Source organism: Cynara cardunculus, unplaced genomic scaffold (genome assembly GCF_001531365.2).
Source record: "Cynara cardunculus var. scolymus isolate 2C unplaced genomic scaffold, CcrdV1 Un_Scaffold_1674, whole genome shotgun sequence".
NCBI lineage: Eukaryota > Viridiplantae > Streptophyta > Magnoliopsida > Asterales > Asteraceae > Cynara > Cynara cardunculus.
Genome location: NW_020200831.1, coordinates 61,057 through 81,236, shown reverse-complemented (window position 1 = coordinate 81,236; position 20,180 = coordinate 61,057). Strand labels below are relative to the sequence as shown.

The 20,180-nt window shown below is 31.9% G+C and overlaps 1 protein-coding gene and 1 long non-coding RNA gene across 2 annotated transcripts; one reads left to right on the top strand and one right to left on the bottom strand.

Annotated features, from left to right (window-relative positions):
- Window positions 1-3,890: 3,890 nt before the first annotated feature.
- Window positions 3,891-9,502, bottom strand: LOC112502619 (agamous-like MADS-box protein AGL12). Its single transcript, XM_025106575.1, has 7 exons — window positions 9,268-9,502; window positions 8,406-8,487; window positions 7,656-7,717; window positions 7,466-7,565; window positions 6,910-6,951; window positions 4,136-4,177; window positions 3,891-3,983 (listed from the first exon to the last, which is right to left on the bottom strand). Exons 1-7 carry the CDS (start codon window positions 9,447-9,449, stop codon window positions 3,891-3,893), a joined length of 603 nt encoding a protein of 200 aa, XP_024962343.1. The 5' UTR covers window positions 9,450-9,502.
- A 2,589-nt stretch (window positions 9,503-12,091) lies between these two features.
- Window positions 12,092-13,734, top strand: LOC112502618. The gene is made up of 2 exons (XR_003067733.1): window positions 12,092-12,125; window positions 12,433-13,734. It is a non-coding gene; the product is annotated as an uncharacterized LOC112502618 (long non-coding RNA).
- The last annotated feature ends 6,446 nt before the right edge of the window (window positions 13,735-20,180 follow it).

Here is a 20,180-nt window from a genome sequence, read left to right as displayed (position 1 = left end):
AATCGTCTACGACTACATTCGCAATTCGAATTCCAATAATGAAGAAAATGATCAAAGCGTTCCTATTGGTAAGTGATTAGTATGACATTTGAATTCGTTTAAATGAACACATATCAAAGGCAATAGATGTTCATATCGATACATATGCACAATCACATCACATGAATATGAACAATATATGTGATTCATGTGAACACAAGCTGCGTAGGTGTTCATGTACATACAACAGAGTTGGCTCCTGAATATACATAAGATGCTCATACGGTTCATATGTTGTTCATATGTCAAATCTTTTTTGTTTGATGTGTTTTGAGGATATACACAAGTTGTTCATATGTCTGACAACTGGTGTATCAATGATAAATTACTTTTTACCTAAATACCCTTTGATATTTTGTTCACATATGTTAATTGAAAATATTAATTTAATAATTAATTTTTAAATATCATTAAATCACAACCGTTTATTATTCAAATTAATGGCCAAGATCGGTTAACAAAGTTAACACGATAATCTTGGCTAGCATTTGAACCGCCCCCATACATATATACATATATATATATATATATACATATATACATATATATATATATAGGGGCAGGTTCAAATGAAAACCATCCAATTCTAAAAAACCGTGTAAACCAATTTCGACCAATAAAAAAATTCCATTTTTTTCAATTAAATTTAATGAATAAGGGTATTTCTATCATTTTCCACATTTTTTTGATAATTAGGGAAGTTATTAATACATATTATTTAAGGAAATTTAATAAAAGAAATAATGAAAAAGGTAACGTTTCATAAATATATTATATTATTAAAATCTTGATTTTAATGATTTGGTATTCAATGAATCATGAAACATTTTATGAAGATTACAACAACTTTAGGAATGAAATCGTGGGTTGATGTTGGTTAGAAAGAAAAAAAACAAATGTTCATGAAACCGTATAAACATGAAAAGGTTTCATTGTAAAATGACTTATTTGCTTCTTCAAAGCATATGGTATACAGTTTATGCTCTAATTGACTCATGCTTCCTGAAACATTTTCATGGTGATCCATGTTGTATTGTAATTGAAGTTGATCCATTTAGTTGGTAGAATGAAAATGAAACGGCTGCATAATGGATTTTGTTCTTTATGAAATATATGTATGATGAAACGAGTGCATATTATATTTTATTCTTTATGAAATTAATGTTTATGTAAATGTTTTCAATATGAAAAGGTTTCATTATAAAATAGTTAATGAAATATGTTTCATTAGGATGTTACCGATTGTTAATGATTGTTTACCATTCTATCCTTATTGATGAAATAAACTAAATTTTTAATTTTTAATTTTTTTTAATTTTCATAAATAAAGCATACAAATCTTGACCATTGATTAAGAAAATGGATGGTTGAGATTGGTTTACACGGTTTACACAAATGGAGAGGGTTTTCATTTGAACGCTCCTATATATATATATATATATATATATATCATATACACATATAGAGGAGCGATCAAATGAAAATCACTCCAATTTGTAAAAAACGTAAAAACTACTCTCATCCGTCTTAATCTTATGAAATTTTTTCATGAAATTGTTTAAATTTGTGAAATTGTTTCATATAATAGTTTTTTTTGATGAAGTTGTTTCATATATGGTTATAAAATTGTTTCATATACTACTTAATGAAACTGTTTCATGTATTTCTCTAAAATTGAAATAATGAAGATGATAATATCCATGATTAACATCTTCCACAATAAAAATGATTAATCAACCTCTCATAATTACAAAAAAAAATGAACAAAATGAAAAATTATGATTGGTGGAATGAGGTTTTTACGGTTTTTACAAATTAAGTGGTTTTTATTTGATCGCTCCCTTACACATATAACCATGGGCAGACCTAATGTGGTGGCATGGGTGGCACGTGCCACCGTATTATTTCGTGGCCGAAGGGTAAAAAATTTAGGTCTGTTAACGGTGCTACCGTATCGTTTTAGAATGTGCTACCGTATTTTCCTGAAATCCAAATGGTGCAACTAAAACCCAAACAAAACAAAGCCCAAATAACCAAAACCATACTTTTTGTAATTATTTTTGGATATATATTGACCGTTTTCTAAAGATGAAGACGCGTCGGGTACAAGTTTAGGAGTTGTTTATCGGTACTTAGGGCTATAAACGAACCGAACGAACACGAACGGAGGCTTGTTCATGTTCGTTCGTTTAACTTAACTGAACAAACGATCGAACACGAACGGTAAACGAACGAAAATCTTTGTGTTCGTGTTCGTTTATGTCCGTTCGTAAACATGCTAAACGAACGTAAACGAACAAACATAAATGAATGAGCTAAACGAACATAAAAAAAATATTATTTGAATTCAAAGTAAATAAATAAAAGATAATATATTAAACTTAATATATAAACGAATATAAACAAACGAATATAAATGAACGGTAAATGAACGAACGTTCACGAATGAACGAACGAGACTCTTGTTTATGTTCGTTCATTTAACTAAACGCACAAAAGAAAATAGTTCATATTCGTTCATTTATTAAATAAACGAACATAAACGAACTTCCCGCCGAACGGTTCTCTGAACGTTCGGTTCGTTTACAGCCCTATCGGTACTATAAAAACCATATTTTTTGTAATTATTTTTAGATGTATATTATACTATATTAATTATATGGTGCCACCGTTTGAAAAATTTTCTAGGTCTGTCCCTCTATATAACATATATATTCATACATCCATTATATATGGTTAATTAGCAACCAACACACATACTTGCACACATACGTACACACTTACATGCATAGTATATAATATATGTATGGACATGTATATATATACACAAACATGTTCATATTTAACATACGCATGTACACATTATAACAATTAATCAAAATAAATCTCATACGAATATAAAAAAGTTGAAAAAGCATAAAAGTCAAAAAAAAAAAAGTTGTCGGATTAAAATTTTTTTATTTTTTGAAATAGAAATCTAAATGGTCGTGGGAGATCATTGACGGATTACAAAGAAACACCTACAAATCTATTTGAAAAAATATAAGAAGTAAAATATTTTTTAATCCGTTGGAAATTGTAAAATTCCTTGAAGGAAAAATTTGTTTTCATGGAAAAAATTAACGTTGATGATACCTTGTTTTATAGAATTTAGCAAGCCTAGGCATGCATGGAAGCTGCAATTTGAACATTATATATTTTAGGCTCAAATGCTAGCATTGAAATTAATTAACACATTGGGGCCGGTTCGTTTTGCATGATCTCAATAGCATTTTAGAACTTACGGGTGTTCGGTTATAAGTATTAAGAAGTAACTAATAATGAAAACGAAAATAAAAGAAACTGTTTGACTTTATATGATATGATGAATTCATTCCTCCACAAGTCCAAAACTTCATCCTTGATTGAACCAGGAATGAATTAACTGTTATTTTACATTTTCATTCTAACGTTCATTCTCCTGCTTGAATGGAACCCCTTAATATTGAAGGTACCTTACACGGGTTCAAAAAGAAATGAAGTAGGGTTTAAGGTTTAGGGTTTAGGGTTTAAGGTAACCTACACAGGTTCAAAATGAAATGTAGTAGATAAAAAACTGATTCAAAGTCCAAAGGCATTAGTAATAGAAATCCATGCACATTCATAATAATGTCATACATATATCAAATAAAACAATCTTAAAGAGCTAAACAGTCAACCAAAGTTTTACATTTCATAAATCCATCAGTTCATTTATTGAGTAACTACTATATATATGCTGCATGGCTAGTCACACTTCTGATGGACAATTTCACAAGCAAACGTTTGACATAACTTCTGATATATATAAATATATATATATATATATATATTTAGTACTGATATATCTCGTTTTGAACGGTTAGTGGGTACGGTATGTTAGTCATTATTGGATCCGTATTGGCAGCATCATATTGCATCTCCATCTGCATTATGAAAATAAGCCATTTTAGTAACAAGATCTGGCAGCTTTAGCTAGTGCCATAAGTTGCAATCTTTTGCCCACCTAGTAGTATTCTTAAGAAAATATAATCCGAACAACCGTAAATCCCTTCAACAATTAACCTATTAATATTACCTGTTCTTGGAGGCACTTATTTGCTGCTTTCAGTATCCCTTCCTGCAATGCAATAAACCAAAAAGATATGCAAGTTAGCTATCTAATAAGCCATGCATGCAATGACATACTGCTATGTCATGGAAAGAATCAATAGGCTGTACATGTTGTCATGTTCACTATATTTTCAAATATAGATATATATAGACAATGTTCATACAAGAACAAGGTCGAAATAAAAAAACACCTAAGACAACATGGTCATAATAAAAATCCCCTTGTGGTCACGGAGCTTCATATGCGGTGACTCCGGGCTACTCACGAAGCTGGTAGTTGTTTTGGGATTAGTCGGCTCGCATAGCGGGTTGGATATACAAGTTAATAAAAAAAAACACGATAAGAAATATATATCACATGTGATTTTACACTCAAATCATAGACGATTACGATGGAAGACCTTGGCGGCAACTTAGGTCCCGGGCCAAATCATCCACACACCTAGCATTGACTGTGTTTTGTAATTAGTATGAGTTCTGTGTAAAATTGCATATGATGTATTTGTTCTTGTATTTTTTTATTACGAGCTTGTTCTTGTTTAAAGTCAACCAAATATATATTGTGTACTAATTGGTAAATGGACATTACTATTTATGGAAACTTTTGCGTACGGACTTTTCCTTGGAAAATCCGTTACTAAAAGATGATTCGTTACAAAACCATCACAAAAGTTGGTGGGTAATTCAAATTAGTGACCGATTGCTCAAGTATTCTCTTGGTGGGTGATCTATTGGTATTTTCTTGAAAAACATCAGATTCTACCGAACCATTGGTATACGTTGATAATCACCGACCGAAATTTTCCCTAGGTGATTTTTATGGGTAAAAGGAGAGTTTAATATAGCCGTTGAATATGCTCCTACATCCACACTTTTAACTATATTTATGTGTGTTATATTAAACTAATGTTAAAGTGTTGATAAAAAATCTCACCTAATATTTCCATGCCCATGAATGAAGACCAAAACTAAATGCATTCGAGCATGAACTTTAAGAAATGCTCTTTTGGGTTGAGCTGTATAGGCTGTCAGATTTTCCTGCTTATTTTTCTGCTTATTTTTCTGCTATGGCTACAACAATTGGTTTTTTTTTTTTTTTTTTTGGGATTTTTGACCATCTTTGAACCACTTAACTAACATTTTTTTTCGTTTTTCTAAGACAACTATATGTTAATATGAGTCGTTAGAATGAAATCGGACGTCCAAACAAGTTCTATCGATAAAGTTAAACAACATTAGAGAACTAAAGAATTAAATCGTGTTATAACCTTTTAATTTATGCAATGCTTTTGAATTTTTTTATCAACGTTCTTATTATATACTTGCTTTATAAGTACTATAAAAATACTAATAAAACAGTTTATCTCTTGTGTACGTACTATTAAGTTCTGGAACTTCCTTAGAGAAATTGTTAGTTCTTCTGTTGTAATCTTTGTATTGTTGTGTATATATATATATATATATATATATATATACATATATGTATGTATATAGGGAAGTTTAAGTAGAAAAACTGATAAACATCTTATTAACCATTCATCTTTACGGTATAGATACATATGCATACAAGTTTTTAAAGTTGTTTTTTGTTTTTTATGTACATGTGCACGTTATGCTCATGCACATATCAGACAAATTACGTGTATGCACATGTACATATCATACAGATGAATAGTTACAAGAATGTTACTTGGCTTTTCATTTTTTTTTTGAAGTTTTCCCTAAACCGGACCCATACATATAAACCATTTTTTTCTTTTGATTCTGGTTGCATTCTATAGAAAACTATTATGAAAAAACAAAGTGTAAATTTTAATAATAAACCAGTAGTCACACAGCCTCTGACATGTATAGCTCAATTGGCAAAGGGGTAGCGCAATTTTGGTCAGATACTATATAGATTCCAAGCTCGATCCTCTCCCCTAACCCTCAGTCGTCGAATAAGCCAAAAAATATCTTCTCACATTCATATGTTTGGATGCATATTCCGTGTAGGGTCCGTTGGGTTACCGGTAATCAACTTTTTGCCAAGATAATAAACCGGCCACAACTCAAAATTTAAACTATCCTGGACTGGACCTCATTAGCCTTTGATAATGGCTACAAACTATAGTTTCTTGCTAGCAAGTCCCATAACAGTAAAGTTTAATTTAGTCTGTGTCACTGCTTGCAAACTCATGGTAGGCATTAGCAAGCACTTTACTCAAATACCACGATGCATGTTAAAGGAGAAGGACAACAATAGAATCTTTGATCCTAGTTTTTAATTCCAATCTACTGACTTAAATAGCCATTTGAATAATTCAAATTGGTCTCCTAGTTATTTCTCTCTCAGATTTACCCAAATTTCATTACATCCGTAATATCAACACCTGTAATATTGCAGAACCGGCTAAAAGACAAAAAAAAAATCAAATTCCACCAGGTTTGCCGCCGGGTCTGCAATATCGATACTGAGAAAATGAATGGATAAGAGACCAATTTAAATGGATATGGATGGAATGGTGATTTGAGTCAATTTTCCGAAACCATATATACCTCACCTGATGGATTCAGAAAGCTCTTACATGTCATCTAGTCTCAATCCAGAAACTATTTGGTTCTAAGGTATCAATTAATTAAGCCCAAAGTTGCAGGTTATGTTTGCAAATATTTAATTGACAGATAATTCATGTGTCTTTATCAACTGTAAATAATTAAAAAACCACAATGTGTGTAAAATTTATTTGAAACGCAAACCTTATTTTTCAGCAATTGGATTTCTTGAGACATGATGTCCATCTGCAAAGAAACACGTTTAGTTGACCGTTAATTTTCATATTTCAGCAAGTAAAAGAACACTAGTTAGTATATAGCTAGTATTGGTTTAAAAAGATAATAGATAAAAAATACCTAAAAAAATAGTATATTAATCTATACATTACAACAAAATTGAGTCACAAATTTCAAAGGGTTCTATTAGATTACTTTATAGAACTCACTTTATAAGACCAAAAAGTAAAAGAGTTTTATCTAAATGCGTTGTAATAAGTTTGTAGAACACTTTTGTGTGTCTTAACAAGTTTTATATGACATTTTTAAATTAATTTGGTTGGTATACACATGTGCATAAAAATCAAGAAACAACTTCAATTATCAACATACATATACGCATACCGTACAAATGAATGATTACCAGAATGTTTTTTAATTTTTCATTTTTGTTTTTGAGGTTTTCCCATGAATCTTCCTTTACTCTCTCACTATTATATATATAATAAAATAAAATCAATATACACATGATGAGACTAATTACCTTTGCTGAGCGTATGTGATACATCCAGACTTCCAGGTTGTTCTCAAGAATTCGTAGTTCATCCAGAGTCATTTTTCCAGCACCACCTTCAAACATGTACCTATCAAATCGCGAAATATCATCTGAATATTAGATCATGTGAATTCGACAGAACAGAAAGTGATTTATAGATGTAAGTTGGGGATGAGACCTGAGGCCTTTCTGGAGAACCTCAATCTCATTTTTCAGCATGTTGACCTCCATTTTCGACTCCTAAAAGTCAAAAAAATTAATTACAAAGATTAAAATGGTATAATAATATAGTCTTGATTAATTAGTTTATTAAAGACATCAATCAAATTATATACCAAAACACATTAACTATGAATATATACTGAACCTAACATTTTGAGAGAGACAAAGTTCCGGTTTATGAGTTCTGAACCAATAAAAAGCTTGTAATAAAGCTGATAGAATTTTGACGACACGTACTTAACTACTGCTGTCTATATATTCCTCAACGCTTATTCACAATGCTCTTTAAAGTCAAAAAAACAATTGTTATCATGATTACTTATTTTTTGTAAGATACTTTTCTTGACTAATTAATAAAGCATCTGATTCTCATATATAACAAGTTTTATGTGTATATATATATATATATATATATGTAACTGGTTGGGTTGACATGAGAACAACTTGTTTTCTTAACCCTTGTTAGACCATATTTTTACACTTGAAACTTCACGGTAAAACATTGTGAACGTAAAAAAAGTCTGTTGTTTTGTTGTGAAGTTTTACGTGTAAATAAGTGGTTTCACGAGTATCACGAAAAAAAAGTATGGTCTCACATGATCTCAAGTCTATATATGTATATTTTTAGATATTTTTCCACACCTATCAATATATATATATATATATATATATATATATATATATTGAGGAAAAAAGAGATACAGACCAGAACTTGCTTTTCATCAGCCTGTTCCTCCACATAGCAACGGGTAGATTTCATATACTTCTCTAGTAGTCCCTGCATGCTTCTTTAATCAAAAGTGCACAAAGACGTTAAAAAAGACATATAAAGATCTATGTGTGTGCATAAACTTACACAAACATATATATATATATATATATATATATATATATTTACATGTTTGTGTGTGTGTGTGTTCTTATGGGTCGTGCGACTATAAAAAGTTGAGTGCACGTGTGAACCAATATCTGAAGGTGTTCAATTAACCAATAAAAGCATAAAGTGCCCAATAATTCAGTGAAAGTTGTGTATCAATAGGTTACTTTAATTTCATTATCATCTTTTAATAGACGGGTTAACATCTACCTATTTGATTTGTTTTTAGTTACTTTTTTGTAGAAATGAAAATAATGTTCATATTTTCATAGCTTCTTCTGTGTGGATGCGTTCTTTCCTTACAACTCTTATTTTATACAGTTTCTGGTGTAATTGAAAAGTAGGAAATTAGTTGGGTGTGTGTATATACAGAAAGAGAGAGAGAGAGGGAGGTTCAAAGGAAAACCCTAAAAAAAAATTTGAAAAACACCTTGATAACCGTTCATCCGAAAGTTATGTACATGTACAAACCCGTAATTGAAGTTGTTTCTTAATTTTTTTTTGCATGTATGCATGTTATGCGCATTTGCATACAAGACAAATTGCTTAAAATTATCTGTATGCACATATGCATAAGGTAGAGGTTACTTGGTGTTTCTCAGTTTTTCATTTTTTTTACGATTTTTCCATGAACTTGACTATATATATATATATATATATATATATATACATGTATATATAGTGTGCGTACCCGTTAGTTGCAAGCTCATAGAGCTTGCCATGAGCAGAGAAAATAAAGAGACCAATTTCAGCATCACACAACACTGAAAGCTCCTTCGCCTTCTTCAGAAGCCCAGAACGGCGTTTGCAGAAAGTAACCTGCCTATGCACCGGGTTCTCGATTCTCCTCATCTGTACCTTACCTCTTGCCATATCAATTGTTCGGATTTTGGGTTTGTGACGGACGTCCTTAGATGATCTTTAGACGATTTAAGGAAACCCAATTCACCGGGTACGAAGAATGTACAGATTTTGATGTCTGCTAAATTCGGCAGACAACCTCCCACTAGTTTGAACTAGCTTCGAGGTTGTTGCACTTTTCTCTCTTGTCTTCTCTAACTTAGCTTAACACACATTGATCCATTGTGTGTGTTCTGCAACCCCCTTATATACCACTCTCATTTAATATGATTCGCTTGCCATGTTGAAGCACAGTGAAATAAACAAAAATAAAACAAACAAAAAGAATATTCTTTCCTCTGTGACTGCTTTTACAGTAGAGATTTAAGTGTTCAAAAAGAAGGAATCTAATGGTGGTGAAGGTTTTCTTATATCCATTGCAGTAGTAGCATGTTACTTTACCAGAATGAGGCCATATACAACTGCCCATCAAGTGGTCTCAATATTTAATATAGAAATCTAAGTGTCAATTTTCTATTTTTGGTATTGCACACATATTACTATTAATTAGTAATAGATGTGCTAAAACGGAATACGCTTGGAGGGGTGATGAATAAGTCAAAAACACATTACAACGAAATTGGGTTTATAAGACACCTCCAATCTTTAAGCGTCTCAATAGACCGCTTTATAGGACTTCATTTATAGGAACAAAATATAAAGCGTCTTATCTAAAGATGTTGTAACAAGTTTATATGACGCTTCCGGACGTCTTAACAAGTTTTTTAGGACATTTTTAATATAAAGTGTCGCATTAGTAACTTTATAGGACACTTTTGAGAAAGTGTCCTATAAACTCAATTTTTTATAGGACATTAATTTGTTTTATAGGAAAGTTTTTCAAATAATATCCTATAAAGTTGCTAATGGAACACTTTATATTAAAAATGTCTTACAAAACTTATCACGATATCAAAACACGTCATATAAACTATTACAACGCCTTTAGATATGACACTTTATTTTGTTGGTCTTATAAACCAAGTATTATAAAGAGGTCTATAGGACGCTTAGAAATTGGGAGTGTCCTATAAACCCGATTTTGTTGTCGTGACAGTTGCAGTAAAGAAAGGTAATTTTTTAGGACACGGTTCATGATTCGTGTCCGGTTTCCTTTTTTTGTAGATATAGCCTATCTGTTGAATATGACTACCAATATAAAATCATCTATCATTTTTGGAAAGTGATTGACTTAAGAGATTGTGTGCATTTGTAATACACATTGGTGTTACTTTCAACTCGTTCGATCCACTTGACACTACAAAATAATGATCTTTACTCACAAAAATCATTCACGAAAATATTCGTCGGTGAATCACCTAGAAAATACTAATGGTTTGGTAGAATCCGATGTTTTTCGAGAAAATACCAACGAATCACCGAAAAAATACTTGAATAATCTGTTACTGATTTGAATTACCTACCATAAACTTTTACGAATGAAAAATTCGTGGGCAAAAGTCTTTGTGTTTCTATTTTAACTATTTTTGTAGTTTTATCCATCTTGACCGGTTAATAATAAATTATAATTCGAATAGACCCATTCACCTATGAATGAATTTTCACACCACTTGTATTTATCTTCTCCTGTATTATGAACACATTTCCTGTAAAACCTCAATGGATTCCACTCATAAAGAAATCCACCCATGATCACTATGAATCGGTCAAAAAATGATGACTTTGACTTGTATCCGTTTACTTTCTGTTCAAAAATATGAAAAAGACTAAAATTTTAAACGAATGAATTTACCAATAGATTATCCACGTAATTTAATTAAAATAAATTATTTGGATAATTTATTCAGTTAAAAAAAATAAAAATTCTTAATTATAATTAACGACGAAATTAAATTTAATAATATAATTATAAATTTCCATGGTGATTCATCGGAAATTTATTCAATAAATTACGTTGCTAATGTGTTGATAAAGTTATTTAATCTGAAAAATATAACAAAATATTGAACATGTTTACCGTCGGAATATAATTCAATATTTAATTAAATAAATTCCATCAATTTTCATTAATTTTTTTAACAAAATTAATTTAGGTTTAATTAGTTAAATTTCTATTTAAATATAACTAATTAAATTAAATTATTTATATTTTGTTCAAATTTAGGGCCCGTTTACCTAAACACTTATCCGATAAGCATTTAACGGTAAATTCAACTCTATTGGATAAGATTTTTGTCTACCAAAACGACATCGTATGTTACAATTTACCCGGTAAGCACTAACGATGGTAAGAGTCGTCGCCATCACTTACCAGGTAAGACTCTCGGTCCGTGCCTTTTCTCTTACTAGGTAAGATTCTTAGTTCTTACCATATTAATCCGGTAAATAAATATGACTTGGTAAGCGTTTACCCGAATAAACATTTGGTAAACGGCCTCTAGTCTTCAAACATTAAGATTTTCTTTTTGAATAATTGCATATGAAATCATCTAGTCTTCTTATCAAAGACTCTTAGATCTAATTAGCTCCCAAATTAGATGAAAGTTTTATAAAGTTTCTTGTATTTTGAGCTTTGATTGTTTATATAGACTTGGGCTTAATATTTGTAAATGGACCCTAATTTGACACTATAACCGGGTGTCTTGGGCCATTTTATCATGAGTAAGATGGGAATCACATACACACAAGGTCAGCTTATTAGAGTCGATTGATTCATTGTGTGTAATTCTCTCTATTTTCCCTTCATTGTAATCATGCCGACGAGTTTAGATTATAAGATTAAATGTTCTTCATGCTATTTCTTCTCTAATTTTATATGGAATTCCTTCATTTGTTACTAATTTGGGTTTAGATTTGGTATCAAAGCCAATTGAAGTGAATCTACTTCAATCTATCATCTATGACAACATTAAATTCATGATTTGGATGTTGAAGAGTGATCGATTATATGTGCTAAAACTCAACGTACCATTTATGTGATATTTTTCATTTGAAGGTTGTTTTGAGTTTGTTTGGGATTCAATCTCGGATTTGATGATTGATGGAGAAGATTTAAGGTTAGATGCTCTTGATTATTTCAACAATCTGGTTCTGCACTCTACATGTTTGATAAAATGTTTGTGAGAAGATTCGATTCTATTTTGCTCGTTCAAAATCAGATCTGAAGAGGATTTTAGATCTTTGATTGCTGGAATCAACTTTTTGAAATGATCAATCAGAAATTGGTAATTTTTGTTCTCAAAAGTTTAACAGAGATCGGCTCATCTTTCTATATGATGATAATATGAAAATCAACATGCTAACAGATTTGCAATGATGTAGTATATTCATCATATCTCATTTATCAGAGCACCAATTGAGTCGATTCAAAAAGCTCTGGTTAGAAAAACATAAGGATATACAAGTTTCATGTTTTAAGTTTTCATAGATTCATATTGTAGATGGATCATATGTATCGTTGAAGTTGACAGTAGTGTGCTGATGCAAAGCTGTTATGCATGGAGTCAGATTTGCTTATTCATAGAAGGTTTAGAGCCTCTAGAGTGTCAAACCAGAGCCTCTGGAGTAAAGGACTAGAGCCTATTATGAATTGTGTACTTTATAGAAGAAGGGGCCTTAAGCCAAATATAACATGTTGAAACAGAAGCTGTTGGATAGATCTGCACGACTGTGCTACATCAATCATATCTTCTTCGTCTGAACTCCAAGAAAGGTGATTTTAAATTTTTTAAGTAGCTAACAGACCATTTTACACTTTTTCTTCTTTGAGTTTTTGCAAACTCCATAGGTATGCTAGTGAAAAAAGGTGTTGAAGTCGGTGTAACATTGTCGTATAAGAACCTTCTTTGTTGATTTGTGTATCAAAGACCAGAAGCAAACCATGAAAGACCAAAGACAAGATATGAAGGACCAGAATCTTTGGTTATATGGACCAAAAGCTCTAGTCATAATAGACTAGAAGAAAACCTTGAACGACCAAGAAGTTACTAAGAACAAGAGGCATGATCAACCAAAAGCTTGATGAACTAGAGCCTTGTGCAACCAGAACTTTGAGCGACGATAAGTCACGATACCAGAGGTCAAAAAAGACCAGATGGAATGAGAAACCAAAGGTCACGAGGACCAGAAATCACGGGGAACCAGAGCCCGTAGCCCAATTTTCAAATTTGCTGACAGCTTTGCGCTGTTGTAGCATTTTGCGCACAACTTTCTCCTCAAAACTCCAAAATGCATGATTTCAGTTTCTTTGGAAACCCAAACATATATATACCACTTTACAGTTTTGAGTTTGTTCAAATTCAATGTGATTATATGCCTTATTCTATGTCAAAGTGTATAGATAGGTGCTGGACAGAAAGCTATGTATTTCATTTTCACTCGTATTCTTCCAAATTTCAGGATGTGTTCTCTCGACTACTTTTCATGGATTCAAGATGTGATTTTGACATATATTATATGTCACTTCCTTCTGTGATCTTAAAGACTCAATATCGTGGTGATTAAAGTTTATATAACTCGGTTTGCAAAGTCAAATTTTTGTTTCACCAACTGTTTTGCGGAACTGTGGGAAAACATGCACAACTCGTTCAATATTTATCCAAAATGGTTTAATCCAAAGCTTGATAGAAAGATAAGAAACATACCAACAATGTTTATATTTTGCGTTTTCTAACGATGGGCCTGCATAATGGTAAAAACAGTGATGAAGTTGACATATCAAAGCTGGATAGAAAGTTTATTTGTTTCAGTTTTTCGAGGACATGAGCCTACATTTGAGAGGGAGCTTGAAATGCATTAAAGACTTGAAGAGAGGTACATTGAAGTTTCTAAAACAATCAAGGGAGAGTTTATCTAAAGATGCTTTCTTTATAAAACTTTAGGGGTAGATTATTAGATCTAATTAGCTCCCAAATTTGATTGTTTACATTTTGGGTTTTGGTTGTTTACATTTTGGGCTTAATATTTGTAAATGGACCCTAATTTGACACTATAAATAGATGACTTGGGCTATTTTATCATGAGTGGAATAGGAATTACATACACACACAAGGTGAGCTTATGAGAATCGACTTTGTTGCCCACGAGTTGAGATTATAAGATTAAATGTTCTTTATGCTATCTCTTCTCTTATTTTATGTGGAGTTTTTTCATTTGTTGCTAATTTGGGACTTGCAAAGATTTAAAAGTAAAACTAATAGTAAAGATAAAAATGTCAAAAGAGGATGTTTACCTCAAATATTAATAAAGGCTATCACCATTGGACGATTGTAAAAACTATCGGTGGATAAAATTTTGTGGGTGATTCTATTACCAACGGCTATCACCGATGGATCACCAATGAATTTCCGACGTCAAAAATTCACTAACAAATTATCAAGTTCTCGGTTCATCGATAGATTACCGAGGGTACATATTACAAATGGGTTATAGACGGTGTGCATCACTAGTGAATTGAGGGAAGGATTACCAACATATTTTCGAGAGACAATTTATCTTTTCAAATGATCTCTGCCGACAGATTGTCGATAGCAATACCCATAACCACCAAAGGAATTCCCTCAGTGATTATACTTCGTTTGAAAAAATAACTTTAAAATATGGTACTTTCCTGTACAAAATACAAAACCAACCCATATATAATCAAAAATATGAAATATTCCGTACAAGTAACGAGAAAAAATCACTACTACAATTTAAAATGTAACTTACCTAGGGAGCGGGTCCACCTGGGAACTGTTACATAAAAGCTCTAAATTGCACTGATAACAGGATGTATTGAGCTAACTGGACAACCTTCATGGGTTGTTGTGTCTTCAAGTCTTCCTTAAACTTTCATCGTGTTAGGACTAAAATAGTCATAAGTTTCTAAAAGTTTTATAAAATCAACCTTTATAATTTGTATTATGATATCTCTATATTCGGGCTATGGGCATTGGGCTTATGTCTTGTAAATGACCTATAAATAGGAGTCATAGGCTTAGAATTTATAGTTGTTCATTCTGTAATTCACATGAGAGTCGACCAACTTTGAGAGAGAGTTTCTTTTGTAATTTATGTTTTTTCTAATAAAGAATCTTGTCGATTCATCTTCATGTTCATCTCTCTTCATCTCAATCTACATCTATTTGCTTAATTTTTTGTATGATCTGGGATTAACAATTGGTATCAGAGCAGGTGCAATTGATTTTTCGATACAATCAATCTATCTACAACAAATTTTAAGTAAAACAATCTGTTTTTATCAATGACAACAGTGCTCAACCATGAACAAGCTTCTTGTTCGACTTTTTGGGCTTAATTGATCAATTCACCATATTCTTAGAGATTTTAATCAAATTCATTTAAAAGGATTTGCTTTCTGGTGAATACAAACTCATTTCAATCATCATTTTGGGGTTTATTTGATGGTTTTGTCGAACTTTTGGACTTAAACTGTCAAGATTTATCTTCATCGCTCATTGAATATGTGTATTGAGCGATATATGTGATGAACATCTCTCATTGAATAGTCCAAGGTGGATTTGAGCGATTTAAGTATTGGCCATTAAAGATGTTCGTTAACTTGGTGTTTTTGAGATTGTATTAGAGCGATTCATGGACTTAGACAATATTCACATGTTTTGAGCGATATCCAAAGTATCGCCCAAAGCTATGCTCGATAACCATGTAAAGCATCTAAGTCATGAGCCTTCGTGGAGTAAACCGCTCAATGTGCTAAGTGATAAAAGAATATATCGCCTAATAAATCAAGTGATATCCATATATGTAAGCTTTGAAGTTTATATCATCCAATGAGTTGAGTGATCTTGTCATATGGATCATTTGGTATATTATAGTTTGTCTTGTTACTTGAACATCATGGGCGATAAAGTGTTGCCCAATATAATTGTAATTTGCTCAAGCCTCAAGCAATGTCATTCCTTGTGTTGAACGATAAAGAGGAAGTTTGAGTATACCGCCCAAGGCATGGGTGATATACATTATTCATCGAGTATACCGCCCAATGCATGGGCAATATACGTGGTTCATGGGGTTATCCGCCTAAGAGATGGGCAATTAAAGCCAATCTCAAGTACATCACATATACTTTGAGTACACTGTTCAAGACTCTAAGTGCTTACTTGTGTGCTTATTTGATCCTTTGCCCAAGATAACCATGTGCTTGAATAAGGTGTTCATTTGTTAAAGTTTTTCCTATGAAGCATCATCAGCAAAATTTGTAAACTTTTTTGACTTTTCAAAGTCAAAGTTTGATTTTTTTGGTCAACCAATTTCATGCTTATTGTTAAAGCCAGATTTGAAAAGATTTCATAATTAGGTGATTGACTATGTATTTGATCGGACTGGTCAGAGTTTGAGTATTTGTATTCAACCCCCACTTTTACAATTGTTTAAGCCTTGTTACGCCAACTGGACTAACACTCTGATACTACTGTAGGATTTCAAAACAATTTCGTAACCTTTTAAATATAGTGGAAATATTTTAGGTTACTTTTGTTAGAAAAAACTTCTCTGAAAAGGTTACAGTTTAGATATATGGCAGGTTCTGACAAGTAACTTAGATCCACATATGAACAAGCTTGGCTTTTACCGGGTGCTAGCCATGTTCGGTCCAAGGGTTTCTGATGCTTTGTACGGGAATGCTAAAAAATCCCTCATGCTGATTTTTTTAACCAAATGAAATGTAATATTCTTAAAGGGTTTGGGACATAGTTAAGCCAAGTGGCTCATCCCTACTTTGAAGGAATCAAAATAGTTGAACGAGAAGTGGTGGGGAACAGTAGGAATTAATTTGGTTGTTCACTATCTTCGATGACCATATACATCCCATATGATTAAACAAAGCTAATAACACATAAAAATTCGATGCTCCCTTTGAGATCTAATGCCTTGTGCGTTCGCATAGGCTACACGTTGCAAGCATTGGCATGTTGCTAGCCCAAAACCCTAATGTAGTATATTTATAATAGGAAAAAAAATGTTTTCATTTTGTTTGGTAATATCTAGATCTAAGAGATTAGCTTATTAACCTTTTTGACATGGATTTATCCCTTTACATGTAGTATGTCTCGTTCAACTAAAGACTAACCATAATACTCAATCATAGGTTGGACTTGTGATTATCCTTAAGCAAATAAATCTATTAAGCCGATAAAGATTCTATTTAATTTTATTAATCATGATACAATTGATCGTAAAATACATTTTACAAATAAAACCTTGTTATTATCGTAATTACTCTATAAACACATAGTTTAGTTATTCTGCTATAATAACTATTTTAGTAATCAACATGACATAATTTGGGTTTCTGGTTATTAATAACCATATAGAAGCATATGTATTTCTTGTGTGTGACTCTGTAGATTTACATACTCATTGACAGTGTTATTATGTGACACATGTCGTGAGCATGTAAAACATATTTATTATCCACATATGACTCTTAAGCCGATTCAGAATCTCGATTATAAGTTATAAATTAATTCACATACAAATTATAATTAAGATTCACATGTGAATCTACGTTATCGTTAACATGTGAATCTATGTTAGGATTCGCGTGTTCACATGTGAATTTTAAACTGATTACGAATCTCAGTTTAAATTGAATCATGTACATATTATGATTAAGATTCACATGTAAATCTATGTTATAATTCACATGTTCACATATGAACCAATGAAAAATGTCGATGTTCGTATTCACATATGAGATCTAGGCAATGAGATTTAATTCGATTTGTGAATTATAAAATAATGTGAAATTTAATCAATGATTATCAATATCCAAAGAATGTTATAGAAAATATAGAGGAAAAATTAGGATATTTTATTTTTTCCATAGTTATCTTAATTACTGAAAAATGACTTGGAAATTTAAATTTTAAAATAGTAGTTGAAATTACTTCTTTAATTTTTAAAATTTTAGACCTTCTTATTTGAACCTCTACAGACATATATGTATTTATATAGGGAAAGGTCCAAACTAGAATTGTTGATCCAGACTCTCTCAATGATTTGATGATAATCTTTTTATACCTAGCCAAAAATACTTAGTTCTGTTTTATTCAGTTTCAGCGATCATCACTGATTCTGTTTAATGATTATTGAACATGTATTATAAAGTTCTATAATGAACCAAGTATTCTTCAAGAAGACAAAACTCACACCAAAAGAACCTTTAGTGATGTCGAAGATAAAGCTGAAGATAGAGACAGGCAGTTCTTGATCTAATGCGGTTTTTCATTAATAACAAGCATGTCTAAAATTAAGTGTGAAGTCTGTTCAAGATTCAACAAACACTGAAGAAACTCTATAGTTATGCACTACCATCAATTAAATGAATCTTGTTGTACTAGATTAGATTTTGTCTTATCCTCCTGCACACAAAGGGCAATCTCATACCTCTCAATGTAAAGCACATGTACGGAGTCATTCTATTGTCTCCAAGCATCCTTACCTATTTTGTGAAAGACTACAATTCATATACGGCCAAAAGCTTGTATATCTGAAGACAAAGGGTAAGCTCACCTCTAGAAGCTTGTCATGTGCTATGTACCTTTGGACTTGCATTTAATGCAATGGGTATAAATAGCCATGGAAACTCTCTTATCCACATCTTGCGAAGCTAAGCTTAATTCCAGCAAAGAACAACACATACATGAAAAACTGAGCTTACTCTTAAGCAAAGTTATAGCATCTTCTTAAGCAAATTTATAGCATCTTCTTAAGCAAGTCTTTTCTTTCTTGTTTTTCTGTATCTTGTGTGCTCTTTAGATTATTTAGATAAGTTTTGTATCTTATCTTTTTCGTAAACAATCCTGTAAATTCTGTATTGATCTTCTCATATCAATAAAAAAATTTAAAAAGTGAATTTTGTGTGTTTCTATTCATCCCCCTCTACAAATTGTTACCTTTAAACTCTTGTAGATCCGTCTAAGACCAACAAGAACCCCTCCATTTTACGAGAACGGAAAAACATCCTTTTACTATAGTCAATCACATGTGATACTAAATCAGAGATGTGGAGGACTTTTTGGGCAACCTAGATTACAGGGCAAATCGCTCATACACCACTAGGCCCTCTCATGTGTATTAGCACATGTAATAAAGGTGTTCTCATTCTAAAACTATAATTCATCACATGTGGTGCTAAGTCAGAGATGCAGAAGACCTTTGGCACGACCTAAGTCACAGAGAACATCATACATACACCACTAGGTCCCCTTACATGTGTTATCACATTTGATAAGGGTTAGCTTCACATGATACTAGGTTATAATAGAGACCCGTAAGATCACATAAATAACACTGAACCTTCAAGTGTTTTTGTTGTGAAATTTCGATGTTTTTTATACATTCACAATATTTTGCAATGAAGTTTCACTTTATTTTGTGGCCTCACGGGTCTCATGAAAACTGGTTGCTCTTACATGATCCTAAGTCTCTGTATATATTTATAATCTATATATAGGGTTGGGTTTCATAAGAAGAGGGGTTATAGTGAGAAGCGTAAGAACATATCCCCTCCCTTGGATCAATCCTAATTGAATGTTAACACTAATGAGGTGCACCAAGATGCACCAGATCAATTCCCTTCTAAAGCTATATTCATGGGTGGGCATGAGATTCAAAGTGATCAAGGGTTCAGATCTCTTCTTATGTTTCTCACTATAACTACCCTTCTCACAATATCTTTCGCCTATATATATGTATATATATAGCCATAAGTTCATTTGA